Here is a 14,629-nt window from a genome sequence, read left to right as displayed (position 1 = left end):
ATACAGCAATCCCTCTGGTTAGGGAATAAAAACAGAAAAGCAACACAGTCCAATGGACTCCACTCAAGAATGACCTCAACTTTTTAAATAATGTAAAGCGTCAAATTATATCCTGTTGAATAAATTCATTATTCTTTAAAGTGGAGTGCAGTGTACAACAGCTCAGAGCGGTAAAAAGGCCGTGTGCCGTCTGTCAGCGTTTACTTACTCTGGCTCTGTGAGAGGTGTGGTTTCATTCGGCTCTACGGGTCCTGCTGCGTTATGATTGGCTGAGCACTCATCCTCTGTTCTGACTTCCACTATTGGCTCTTTGGACTCATCTTTCCTGTAAGACACAGACAATCTTGCTAAGCTGTTGTTTTTGGCCAAGCGGGCAGTAAGAAAGGATGATTCAAAAGCAGCAGACGGCCCACAGTGATCATCTATTTTCAAGCTTACAAAGTAATGTCAAGTCATCCATCTGGCTGTGCTTTCGTGGAATTGCACTCATGTAACAATCCAGTACGTGTAATGCAACATCCTACTCAGAATGATTCAAAACGACTGCCGTTTTGTACACATGAAAGCATCCATTCAGTGCGGCGCTTAAATCGAACATCCTCACCTGTTTCATTGAAGGAAAATTTCATCTTACCTATGGGGCCATTTTATTGATTCATGTATTCTTGCTGTACTTCAGATACTGACTGGTTAGACATTGTAATACATGTTTATTTTGCTCAAGAGGCAATCTCAGTTATTGTTTAATTACACAAGCTTCCCTTGATATATCTAGATATAGCAGCCCAAAAATAAAATAAAACCTTCAGCTAAAATTCTTAATAATCTTCAGAGTTCATTCCTGAAAGGCCTTTGGGGAAATGTGGGAAGGCCAGTTATTCTAAGCTGAGGTCGGCTTATTTAAAACGCAGACAAAAGGTAAATTGGAAGATAAATAAAACCCTCAAACACATCACATTTCTACAAAGAATCTTCTTAATTTTGTCTTTCTTATTACACACAGACCTGCTTACAACAAAACTGAAAATTATTTTCTATCTGGGATTTTATAAGTTAGGTTGAGGTTTTTACTAGTTGCTTAAAGCCCACTTTTTCCGATGTTTGAATTGGCCGAACAATATGTAACCACATCAGTCATTTTTATCCACCATTTGCTCTTCCTGTTATACAGACTTTAAATAGTGACTGTGCCGTACATCACCAGCTGCTTGTATCTTCTCCCTGCATGATTTCCTGCATTTTTACCTGAAGTAATGAAACAAGTTTGCTGTGTGTAGCTTAACCATATTGCAAAGTGCTTTGCTGGAGGATGTTGAAGTAGCGCCTTTTGAGCTAAATGTTTATTTGAGGCAGAGGTGGCTTTGGCTGTCTGACATGACTTGGTTTGTCTTTTTGTTGAGCATACTAGGGAACATAAGCATGCGTTGCTATAGCAATGGCATTATGATATGATCCGACACAGCCCTAATAATCACTTTATAAAGCTGATATGGTGAGAGTGCTTGTGTCAGGTTGTCTGACTGTTACATCCAATATTAACTCTGCGTTTAGCTGTTTTATTCTCCACCAACTCCTGATGTGTCTTTATCTCCTCTATGCTCACCCATAGACATTACAGAAAATGTGGACACAGTCACCCTGAAACCACCCTTTTGTAAATGAAGTAACAAAACTTTAAAGTAAAACTGTTGACTGAGGTCACAAAGAATAAGAGCCAAAAGTTTTCCCATTTGCCTCTACAAAGACTTCTTTTAGTAACAGATCACTTATCCTGTTGGCTACTGAAAATAACGCAGATTTAAAGCACTTGAATCAATGTTGGCTTTGCTTTTAAAAACCAAAAGCTACATCAGTCTTTTATATACAGTCTACCTTTTCCACTAGCTAGTTGCTCAGTCCTGTTGTTGTTTGGTGCAGAGTAAGTTGTATATAACCATCTCACATTACACATGTAAGAGATCCAATCATCTGATCCAATCTTAAAATGAAGATATTCATAAGCTGAGTTGAAACAATCTCTCTGGTTCCACATTTTTAACTTTGAACATAAATTAGACATCATATGTGTGCCATAAAATACATCGGTTTAAAAGACCCAGACAACATGTATGTAAATATATGTAAATATACAGTCTGATACTCACATGAAGGCTGCCTTGCCCTCCTCTAAGTTGTGCCCTTTGGTCCCTGTGGCCGACTTGCCGCAGAGACACATGATGAGGCCACATTTGTTAACAAAGTAACAGGTGACATCCACAGCCAGGAGCAGGAGTACAAATACTACAACGAGGATTCCTGCCCAGAGCATGATGCCCATGGAGAGCGGAGACTCTTCACTTAAATCTGCCACACAAGAGATGAGAAAAGGGAGGGCGCTGAACTAATGTAGCAGGACACACTTTTACAGAAACCATGAACAACTAAATAAAGTGCTGACGTGCTACTGTAACCACAAATACTTCCATAAAACAGAAACAACTCACCTGCTATGAGCACTGATAGGTTCTAGATGGCTCAGCATGACTTTAGATGCTGTGTGTTGTTTGTATCGACTGTGCTGTCAGACTTTAATTATTTATATGACTTCATTTCTAAATATGAGGCATACTGAAGATTTTATATGCATGAAGCTGTGCATAAAAAAACGAAAAGTATAAATATATATTCAACCCATTTATTTGGTAGTAGAAAGAAGAGCAAACCAAAGCATACAGTGTGCTACTAGTTACCCAGACATGTGGAATAATCTGTGCACAGAAAATGAATGTCAGGCTTTTCCCAGATTTAAAAGCAGTGATGCATTGTCACTGTTTGGGTAATATCCACTTTGATTTAGCAGAAATTACTCTAAAATATACATTTAACTCTACAGGTAATTAACATGTAAACAAGATCTATACATCTGAGTAAAGCATCCCAATTACGTACGTATAAAAATGACTATTGCTGATGACACTTGCGAAACATTACATGCTGGAGGAATATCTGGACATTTATCTTAGTAGTCCGCATAAAAATAAGTTGTTGTTTGATCATTCTTTAGGTGGCTTGTCAGTCTGTGCCAATATAAACAATTGTTTCCCCAGTTTAGGTCCTTAATTGTGTAAACGTTAATATTACAAACTTTTACATTATGCAGAATTTTGTGAGCTATTAAACAATATAATACAGTGCTTATGTAAACACACAGGTCCAGCAGTCAGCCTTCACTCTGTTCTAATGCTACTTGAAAAAAATCTACTATTGTTCATCACTGTAAACTGGCACTCCTCTCTGTCTCTCTTGTCTAGTGCTGATGACTAGCAGTGCTAATGCTGAGCAGTATGAAACTGTGGGAGGTGGAGGATTTCCACTGCCTTTGGTTCAACATGTCTGTCTGGTCTGTTCTGAAACAACACAGCACTCTTTTCCTCACCCATAACAGAGACACATCTGTCATGGACAAAGTCTGTTGTAAGTGAGTGAAAGTGTCCAGAAAGACAGCCAGGCCAGAGAGAAGGCAAGCTCTCCTCTACAGTAATGGTGTGAATTTCCTCACGAAAACTATGAGAGCAGGAGAACAGTGATGAGGGACATGATGAGTGATACCAAAGTGTATGTCACAGATGAGCAGCCCTGAGTGGCTGTGGGTGGGACAGCACAACCCAGACCACACCAAAATGCACACAGGTCGGGACGAAAATGTTCACGTGGTCCACCACACCAATGTCCAGGACCAGGCAAGAGAGCAGGAACATTGAGAGAGAAAGAGGGGATAAAGAGAGAAGGGGGAAAGATAATAAAGGAAGAGGGGGAGAAATGAAACATAACAAAGAGGGGGAGAAAAAGAGAAGGGCGGGGAAAACAGAGGAAGAGAGAAAGTGAAAATGTGTCAGGTCTGAAAACCAAAAGTGGAAAAAAAGAAGAAGAAGAAACTGATTTCTTGTATTGAAAAAGGGGAAAAAACAGCAACACATCAAAGCAAAAGCACAGCACAAAAGAGGAAAACTACACCATGTCGACTAGATGGTGACTCAGTGGTGGGTGAGTGGAAAATGCTTTAGTTTGGAGAATGAATTAGGAAAAAAGTGAGAGGAAACATAATGGCCTGCTGTGATGTTTCAGTGAGGTACTCAAGTGTGTCTATCACCTAAAGAGAATTTGACAGGCTGTGTAGGTTTCGGCACGGTTAGTAAAGAACCTTCAGCTGCAGTTAAGAATTCAACATACATGTTAATCAGCGGTTACTGAGGGTCATTTTAAAAGCTCCAACCAGACAGAGACAAACTATCCACATTAACGGTAAACAAAGCTACAGACATTCAGAGGAGATCATTTTATCCTCTGTGTGTGTGTGTGTGCCAGATCTGCAAGCACAAACTCAAGCTCATTTAGTGAGGGCTGTCAAAACTTTAAAGTGAGAAAATTCAGCCGGAAAATCATTTTTGGCTCACCGCCGTCCACGAAATCTATTTATTTTTTCTATAGATTTATTTAGTTGTCATTCACCCATCAGCGCTCCAGATTTAAAAATAGAACAAGCTGCTCTGGTTTTCAGGTTTGAGTTTGGCTCCTCAGTTTTCTGGCTGTTTAGTTCCACATTAGTGTGAGTGACCGGGGGAAGGTACGGTACCTGGGATGGCCTCTGGCTCTGAAGAAGTCCTGAAGGACATGGTTGCTGGTTGAGACTTGCCCTTCTGATTCTCTGCCACCACATAGATGTTGTACTCTGTGTCCCACTCTAACCCACTGAGAACTATGTGATCACTGACACTGGGCAGCCGGATTTCTGGTTTCCACTCTGAAGACTGCACCTAAGGAGACACAGATAAATACAGTGCATGCATTCAGGGTTGGAACTTTATTTGGTCTTGTGAAGGTGACATTTTTAAGCATGTTTTCAAATTGCTCAAAAAACACCTGTAAGAGCTCTGCGCAATCAAAATTTGTGTCTGTTTGGCCAAAATAATTTATTCATTATGAGAATAGCTACTGTTTTTCTATTTTCTGTCCACAAATCAGGTATTAAATAACAATTTCAGCCCTAACAACAGCTTGAAAATCACAGAATTAAAATTTTTTTGCAGTGCTTTTGAAACTACAAGGATTTGGTAGAATCATTATTACCGCTGCAACTAAATTACTGCTTTCACTGATGATTAAGTACTCGATCAAGAGTTACTGATAGAATTTTTGGCATATAAAATAGCGTAAAACGCACATGACATTCTAAAACCCACAAAAAAAGCAATCTTAAGACTATGTAAAGCAGTAAATGTTCAGAGAATATTTCATCGTTTTACTTAAATGATTAAATCAGTTATCAAAGCAGATGCCTTAGTTGAGAAGGAGCAATTGCTCTTTAATCCCCATACTCACTGGTTTATAACGGATAAGATAATGTAAGATGGGAGAGCCACCGTCATCCTGCTTGATCCAGCTGACTCTGAGGGAGTTGCCTTTACGTTGAAGTGCTCCTTCAAGTTTAGGAGGATTAGGATTCCCTACAGGGACACAGGAGCAAGATGGAGGTCATTTAATGGCTCATTTCAAGAGGTGCAGCGAGCTAGAGGGTTATTTCTTTGAAAGAGGCAGCTCTGTCAGTCCACTTTTACATTTTGAAATAAAGGAAAAAGAAAACTTTCATTAGAGTCCAAAATTTGATATTGGATGCTCCCCTTATTGTTGACCTTTTAGGTCACTTAACCTCCCTTAAACGCTCTCCTAAGGGTGGCTTGTGTTACTAATTAGTGAATGACACACAGCCACATGCTTATCTGATTCATCAGAGTTGCTGTGCGTTGCTGCTGTTGCTGAGTGACATCAATTGGCATAAAGAATTGCAGATGGACATCGCACCAGTGTCACACCAGGCTTCAGGCTAAAGAGTTATTTATCATTAACTAAGAATACGTATACAAGCTTGCCAAGTTCCAGCACAATAACAGGGTTTGTCTTTAATTGTTGTATAGTTGTGCCTACTGGCATGCAACTTGCACAGAATTATACTAACATATGTCTTGTCTGTCTTAAACCTGTAATCATTTATCTATTAAACACTGATTACATAACAAACACCAATTAAGTCTAATAAAAATGTAGTCAATATAATTTAAATTTATTCAAATTTATTTTTCAAATGTATTTTTCTGACATCTTTTTGTGTCCATTGCTGACAGGGTGGAGGTCCTGGGGGGGTAGTTGAAACTCTCTTTCCAGATAGATTAAAAAATTAAAATGTTCTGCATCAAATGAGACCACTGAAATTATGTATTAGCATCACATATAGGCTACCTGATATGTAATTGAAAACTAGACGTCATTTGTTTGTTTTACAACCTAAACTATTGAGTTCTGCCACAGTACACATATATCATTTTTCCAATTGCTTAAAATAGAACTACAGACTGATTTCAGTGACCTAAAAATATTCTAGTGTTTCATCCAGGGTTACTAAGTGGAGCCGAATCATCAGCTATGAGCTGATGGAGAAGTAAACAATTAATCCTGTATTTCTGGTAACTAGCAGTCTAAATTTCAGGAATGGTTTGTATTCATAAGTGTCTGTCACAAGTTTCCAAAGTATAAGGTAAAGTCAAATATCTTGTCTAAACAACAGTTCAAAACTCTAAATTTCAGTTTGCTGTCGTAGAAATCTCAGAAAACATTCAAATTTGATGAGCTGGAACACTGAACGTGGCTGCTGATTTGTTTTGTCTCAGATATTTGATTAATCAACAAATTATTGAAGCTCTAAAGTTTAATGCACTTACAAACAGGTAATGAGAAAGATGTGCACAGTGGTTAACATTCAGGATTAGATAAAGTCAGTAAATGTTAAGCTGTTCAAGCCTCAGGTTAAATAAGATTAAAAAAATATAGAAAATATATACCAGCAAGCCTGCTGCAAGGATGAGTATTTTGTGGGATGGCTGGAAGATACTGTCTATGTTTATTACACTAGATTTATAGCAACACATCCTATAAGTAAGGAGGTAACATCCTTCAGGTGACAGGCTATCAATACTATGTAAGTGAAGCTAAAAGTAAACACTGCTGACTGTTATTTAAACAATAAATACATTCTCATTCTCTACGTTTAGATTTATCTTGCTCAGGCAAATGTCTAGATGACTGATTAATGTGTTACACGACTGCAGAAGCAAACTATGTGTTGTTTTATTTGCTGAATTCTTTAGTTCAAGTTAGGAATCGTCAGTCAGGAATCTGCAACAGAAAGTTACCTTCTGCAGAGTGGAGGGAATCATCAGCAACATGCAAGCCAAATAACAGTCGCAGAGACATAAAATGACACATGTGAGTGGTTGAAAGAGGAGGAAGAGCATGAAAGGCATAACAGACAACAAAACACAGGTACAGGTCGAGGGTAGAAAACTGAAGTGACCCAAAGACAAACCAATACTGAAAGATAATAAATCACAGCTACACATGCTGACAAACTGCACAGGGATTCCTCTGTTTGGATTCTAAATGAGAAAAGTGCAGAAGACATCTAGCAGCTTTATGCTCTCGACAATTTGCAGCTAACTGATTAATCATTGCTGATGGGCCTAATCCGAGTGTAAACATTCCCAAACTACACCAAACAGCTGAAGCCAGAGAGAAAATGTGCAGCTTTTGAAATGCAGAGATTTGGCTCGGATTCCTCATACTTGCATTAAGCCAATTAATTCACATGCTGCACATCAAAATTATATTAATACTAATGGGATAAATCAGCTGTAAACTCATGGGATGCAAGTAAAATTAAAAACCTAATCGGTCTGTGTAACAGACGGAGGAGTTTGCATTGATGGCCATGACATTATAGGTCACAGTTTCTCGAAAACGATACACCTTTTGAAATACTTAAGCGGGATTACAAACATTGCTAATCAGTAGGGGTGATGGGTTATCCTGTTGGGTAAGAAACAGCTACAGCAGTAAAAACTAATCTTCTATTATCCCCACTACAGAACAAACCTGTGTCTTCAGTGAAAAAATGAAAAATGCCGTCTAGGGACATAAAAGAGAAGAAAGGCAATCAGAATCACTTGTCTGCACAAATGACCACCTGAATCTCTAATAACACTTCACTGAAGAATTCAGGAAGACACATTTCTGTCAGATGGCTCCAGAAAGGAAGAAAAACAAATCATTTTAGGAAATGATTGCCACATTTAAAGTAGGGAGACAGAGCCAGCCTCCATGAAAATGAAAGGCCACTTTACGGTCTAAAAAGGTAGCTTGAAGTGATGTTCTTCTGACAGTATTTTATGTAAATATTTCAGCAAACCTCTATCACATTTGATATGTTAGCAAACTTATATGACATTTGTTCAGTTTTATCAATTACTATGACAAAATGTTAATGATCTGGCCTTTAATTATGATCTTAGTTCTAAAAAAAAAAGAGAGAAGGGGTTTAAGTCCAACTTTTGCCTTTGCCATTCAATAACAACATAATTCAATAGCAATATATATATAAAACTATAAAGCTATCTTTTTAATGTTTTTAATTAATGCATTTTAAATGAATCACTTACTGTTGTAAGTGTGGCCTGATGAATACAACAGACAGAAGAGCAAATGGATAAAAAAAATCAATGATTAAGAATGGTAAAATAGAAGGAGAGATGATCAGTACATAGACAATATATAAATCATACCAGCACTCCCTCAAAAAACATCTGTTGCCAAACAACAGAGGGCGCTAAAAACTAACTAATGTGTTGAGGTTTCACTGCATCGCTGGCTTCTACAGAAGGATGAAATCACACTTCAGGGTTTGCAAGTCAATATAATGACACGATGGGCTTGAAACATGGCTTTAAAACAGGATATCTGAAGCAACTGTGCAGATGGCTCTAAATGATACCTATGTGATGAAATCAGTATTTAATTCCATATGTAAAAACAAGCAATCTGGCTTTAAAGATTTGGTTATGGCAGAAGTATTTCATAAACTAGAAAAATCAAATAAAAGCAAGAAGGTCAGAGAGCTGCTTCGTAGAGACGGAAAAACTGTTTTAAAAAGACATACATGGAATGAAAGGAGACAGGTGAAAGGTTTTGTGACATCTTCCAAACAGTTATAGGACCGACTCTTCAGCGAGTTTTTATAGAGAGACTGAAGGTAATATGTTTGTGAAGACAAGAGGTCAGAGAGGTATACTAAAAGCATTACAGCGTGCTGTAAACTGTAACATGTGCCACTTACGAACAGGCTCCGTCTTCAAGAACGCAGCGTTGCAGCTTTCACCTTCACCCTTGCCGTTGACGGCTGACAACTTCACTTCGTAGCTTGTGTCTGGCTTCAGGCCTGTGACTGTTACCTCACCAATGGAGCCTGTTACAACAGCAGATGCAGTGCAATCCCAGTTGAAAACACCTTGATCATTTTGGTGAGCACTAAAACAAACGTATCTCCTGTTCCAACAATATATGCATAATTCATTCCTGCCCAAGCAAACACCGATTAGCTCAATTCGCATTTCATTCCAACAATGTTTGAAAAACTGATGAATATATTTGGAGTTGGTCTAAAACTAGACAAACACAGAAATGGAAGTGACAGCTGTTTTATATCTTGCACTGTCAGCTTAAATGTAATGATCCCTTTTGGGATGATGATTACTTTTGATCAAGCTTTTTATATAAATTATATTGCTTTTATGTACACTTCCGTGTTAATTCATTTCTAAAGGGGTGACTTGTAGGTTAAAACAAAAAACTAAATTCATACCTATTTCTTAGAAATAATCATTAACTTTTGTATTTTACTTTCTAGGAGACATTTAGGGGAAACAAACACCAGAGGAAAGGAGCCATTGTTACCACTGCTCTTAAAACTCTGTCCTACCACATTGTACAGGGCAGAGATGTGCACTGTGTAGGCTTTGCTATGTCTGTACTGTGAGTTGGTCGGTTTTCCTAGTCTGACCTTAATTTCATGATTTCATCATTTTGAATTATCATGTTTCTACAGGAAACACGAAAGACTTTCCTGCCTTCACTGTGAAGGTGAAGACCCACAGCTGTATCTGTAACAAAAACCAAGGCTGTAAGTGCGGACATGAGGGTGTTCCAGACGATATAATTGAGTTTCACATGAGACGTCTAAACCAGGACTGCATGAGACTGACAGCTGGTGCTTTTCTTCAATTCTACTGGCAGTGGTCAGCACAAAACTAGACAAAGTGTGAACTACAAGACTGTCTCCTACCTCTTTCCCACTATTTCACTTAAAATGTGCTGTAAATTTACTATATTTGGCTGATAGCAGTTGATTCTTGTGCATCAGTTTCTGCTATGGCACTAATATGCCAGCCCAATCTAGTACAACACAGTCAGAAATGGACTGTTTCATCCTGATCTGTGATATCAAAATAATAATGAGGCTGTCATCTTCATTTAAATAAATATTTTCAACGTCTTACAGTATGTGTCCAAACAACTGTAGGGATCCAAATTTATTTTGTCATACGTGACCTAGTTTGGCTGCTCTCCCTTTTGTGACTTCATGACCAAGCCATGTTTCTGTGTCGAGGGTATCAACAACTATAAATTACGTTTTAGTGCATATATGGACATATTTGTCAAAAAGAAAAGAAATTACATTCACACAGCCTTTTAATCGCTTTGGTTATAAAACAAAAAGCTGCTGAATGCAAACCTTCCTTCCTTTAATACAGGTCATCTTTTCTGATATGATTTAACAAAATGTGAAAAATATAATTAACATTTTTAACATTAATATGCATTTCTATCTATTTTGAATTGTACTTGAATATTTTTAAAAAAAATGTAGTTAGTTGTTCATTAAAGAACAAACAAACATCACAATCATGTTTCTGTGTTATTACCATCTTGGACTTCATAGACTTTCTGCACCCAGCTGCCTCTGCCACGCATCCTCCACTGAGCTCTATATTTGAGGACAGGAACGCCTCCAGTGGATTCAGGCTCCTGAAACTGGATCAGTGCTGTGGTGGAGAATGGCCTCACCTCCACGATGGATGGAGCTGACGGAACCTCTGTGAGGGGGAAAAAGTCAGTGCAGTTACAATAAAAACTTTAAGATTGCAGCACACCAGCATTGTCAGACTCCATTGTTCCATTAGAGTAACAGAATGAGCCCACGGCTCCTAATGGCCCCACAGTGCATCTAAAAACCGCTTCATCTTCGTAAGAAATCTGTGATTCATCGTGACAGTAAGTCTGGTTCTCTTCTACTGAATTCTGTACACTATTGACATCGTTTCAGAAAATAAAAGGCAGGAAAAAACATTTAAACGCTCCTTATGACCAACAGATTCAAGAACGAGCCGTTCCCAAGTCAGCCCTAAAGATGATAACTCCACAAAGAAAGCCACTAAAAAAAAACAGTAAGTGCCTGGTTGGATGTTTGAAAAGACCAAAAGTTCTGAGAGACTGTTGAGTTTGATAAAACTTTAAATTGAAAAAGGAGATTTCATGGATTCAAAGACCTTGCAGTGAGTTAAGCAAAGCTTAATCTTTAAATTTAAAGTGAATATTAAAACTGAAGAAAATGCAAAAACTAGTTCAAAGACTTCTGTAATTGTACTTTGATTAAAGTTTAGAAAATAAAAAAGGATCCATCCTGTGATGTACACAATGATTAGACAATTAGTTCTTCATTTACAGTCTGCCTTTGTTAAAAAAGGTTTACTTTGTTTCAGCCACCAATGAAAGGCTTATTTAAGAGAAAATTACATTATTTAAAAGTATTTAACCTACTGTGATTGTCCACATCTGAATAATGGTGGCTGTTCTGAACTCACAAACTCTAGTGTGAGTAGTTTTGTATTGCATCACTTTGATCTTCTAAATTAAAAGGCACACTGTAATTACTGTGGTTGCCCATGTTCGGCTCTGAGTGAACAATGTAGTGTTTTCAATTAATTCACTTCTGATTGTGGCTTAAGAGTGGCATTATCTCTCTGCTCTCTGTTCCATTTGCCTAATGGTACATTTGTCTGGGAAGTCTATGGTATGTCTATGGTTACAATAAAATGCTATACCTTAATATAAAAAAAGTCTTTTACTTTATATTGCAAACAGTGCAATGTTAGTGGTGAGAGGTAGAGGTAAGGTTTAGTTGTAGAATAACCAGAGGGAACATTACATTATTATGTAGGTTACACATTCTTTTCATCTTAATCAATTTATCAGCCATCGATACAAACACTGATCTGTGTAATCTCACGTCATGGTGGATGTTTTGGTCTAATGCGATTTGATCATGGATAACAAAAAATAAAAAAAAATCTGTTCCCGAAGCCTTAAAAAACCTGAAACAAAAACTACTATGTGATCTAATGAAATTTACCTACTCATCATTTTTAAGCTGTTACTGAATCACGATCACGCATAAGGCTGCTTGTTTTTTATTTTCAAATTTTAATTATGCTGAAAATATTGGCACAAACACTATAAATGCAAAGTAAGAATGGATTTTGAATCACGGCATTGCCACTGACCAGCCTGAATGAGCAGGAACTCCTTGGACTCTGTGCCCATCTCATTTGAAGCAGTGCAGTTATAGCTTCCAAAGTCATTTTCAGACTCGGGGGTTATCTGGAGGGGGGGGGGGGAAATAAAGCAGTAAATATATGAAGGGCAGTATACCAAAACAGATGAACTAACTTGTGTGTCAAACACTGAAGGTGACCTTTTTGTTTGTCCATTAGAGTAGCCTATTTTTATTTGTTGCTGTGAGCTCTCCTGCTGCTGAATTATTCATGAGATATTTTTTTTCCAACAATGAAGCTGAAAGAAAACCCTACACTTCAAGTCTGTGCTCATGAAATCTTGATGACACATGGGGTTCAGAGTGTGTGTTTGTGCACGCTGTGTGTATATGTACATTCATTAGAGAGATAGAAAGAGGGATTAAGTCATGGTGTGACACGGGTGTTCGTACCTGCAGGTAGCTGGCTGAGGGAGTCCTGAAGATCTTAATGTTGGTGGTGTTTGAGTTGGGGAGCTGCAACCCGTCTCTCAGCCACACAATAGAGACATCACTGGGATGAGCCTTGACCTCACAGCTGATATTGGCAGGATTTCCCTCCCAGGTATACACTGCCACTGTACCATTTATCTTAGGAGTATCTAGGAAATAAAAACGGATTCAACCTGTCAATCTATTTCAGGTGTTATTTAACAGTTCAGTTATAAATAGTCATAATTACTTGCAGTGCTATTTTTGTAATGACTAGTGCATGAGTGTACTCATTTTGTAGGGCTAAACACTTGTATAAAGACAGAGGGAAACACTTACAGCGGACCTCCATATATGCTGTTTGATAATCCTCTCCGATGGCGCTGTGTGCTGTACAGAGGTACTGACCAGCATCTGTATACTTGACATACTTCAGAGTGAGGGAGGACACACGAGCGTGACTCCTCACCACTACATTTCCATCCGGGCTCTAAATGGAAGTAAAAAATGGCTTTGTTTAGTAAAAAGAAACTAGTTAGATCTGTTCTTATAAATAGATATTATGCACATTTACATAAAGAATACAATTATGCAGAAACATGTGACCTTAAAAAAAGTATTTAAAGTCCACTTTTACAGAAAAGAACAGAAACTGAAAGAATGAAACAGGCACAGACTGCTCTGTAAAGCTGCAGAGACATAAGGACCCAGTTGACAGTGCAGGGGAGCTTTTCAATAATTGATGTCAGAAGGCATTAGAAACCATCTAGGGCTTTTCACACACAGGGCTTACCAACTTGTGAAATATGCTGATGCATACTGGTAGACAGAGCATTACCTTACGTGTGGTGCTTGCACTTTTACACTAAAGACACTGGATTTAGTGTCACCCCACAACATTTTATTTCATTAAGTTGATTACTTAAAAATAAAATGTTGTGGTGTTGCGGACTGTATTAGGTTGCAAAACTCTCTGAACCTATATCCAGCTCCAGTGTCAGTGAGGAAGAGGAAGCACACGCCAAGTCACAAAGCATCTGAAACCACTCAAATAATAACAGACAGCTGGCTAATGAGATGTGTAAATGCACTTCCCTCTCTAAACCTGGTTTCATTAACTTGATATGCGGTGTTACAGCATCCAAACATGAGTAGCTTCCAAACAGGGTCAACAACTTTGTGTTGTTGTGGTTGTTGTTGCCATGTGACACTTAACTGCCAGAGTGTAAAGTTTCAGACAGGCTGAATTTCCCCTTTCCACGATTCAGTTTGCCTGTTATGTTGTTATCATTACAATATTTCAAACAAACTCTGGACATTATTGTCTTGTGACAGATGTTTTTACTGAACCTATCTATAACATCTAGCATAATTAAACATTATTCACAAACTCTGTGGATTTGGGACTTATACATGTTTTAGTACAAAGCTCTTACACAGTAAGCTGCAGCATTTTTGTGAATTATTCCTTTAACAAGGTGCTGCAGGGCTGAATATTTGAGCTTCCCTTTTGGTTGCTTTCATGGCTTTGATCCAAGCTACAGGCAAAACAATAGCCGAATGCTTTTACACATATTGAATTAGGGCCCAGCCTGGGCAGCCATGTAAGAGAAACCCTTGTTAGTTTGTATTCAATTTCAATAGACAAAGCATGTCTGGGGCATTCATTATGCATAGCGGGTAGCA

At 38.2% G+C, this 14,629-nt stretch overlaps 1 protein-coding gene across 10 annotated transcripts in view; it reads right to left on the bottom strand.

Annotated features, from left to right (window-relative positions):
- ncam1b (neural cell adhesion molecule 1b) overlaps nucleotides 1–14,629 on the bottom strand; it is a 74,400-nt gene that overhangs the window by 5,873 nt on the left and 53,898 nt on the right. For 7 of the 10 annotated variants that reach the window (XM_063492857.1, XM_063492859.1, XM_063492858.1 and 4 more), the window contains 9 exons: nucleotides 13,283–13,433; nucleotides 12,926–13,113; nucleotides 12,483–12,579; nucleotides 10,845–11,015; nucleotides 9,200–9,328; nucleotides 5,359–5,483; nucleotides 4,613–4,793; nucleotides 2,145–2,343; nucleotides 209–325 (listed from right to left, as the gene is read on the bottom strand). In XM_063492857.1, the coding sequence (XP_063348927.1) occupies nucleotides 209–325; nucleotides 2,145–2,343; nucleotides 4,613–4,793; nucleotides 5,359–5,483; nucleotides 9,200–9,328; nucleotides 10,845–11,015; nucleotides 12,483–12,579; nucleotides 12,926–13,113; nucleotides 13,283–13,433 (1,358 nt within the window). Of the gene's footprint in view, nucleotides 1–204; nucleotides 326–2,144; nucleotides 2,344–2,660; nucleotides 3,624–4,612; nucleotides 4,794–5,358; nucleotides 5,484–9,199; nucleotides 9,329–10,844; nucleotides 11,016–12,482; nucleotides 12,580–12,925; nucleotides 13,114–13,282; nucleotides 13,434–14,629 lie in introns of those variants that run through there. The other 3 variants (XM_063492865.1, XM_063492867.1, XM_063492868.1) reach the window with 2 other exon arrangements.

The sequence above is a fragment of the Pelmatolapia mariae genome, linkage group LG14, assembly GCF_036321145.2.
Source record: "Pelmatolapia mariae isolate MD_Pm_ZW linkage group LG14, Pm_UMD_F_2, whole genome shotgun sequence".
Taxonomy (NCBI): Eukaryota; Metazoa; Chordata; class Actinopteri; order Cichliformes; family Cichlidae; genus Pelmatolapia; species Pelmatolapia mariae.
The sequence above is the reverse complement of the archived record's forward strand: the minus strand, read 5'-3'. Positions and strand labels throughout refer to the sequence as shown.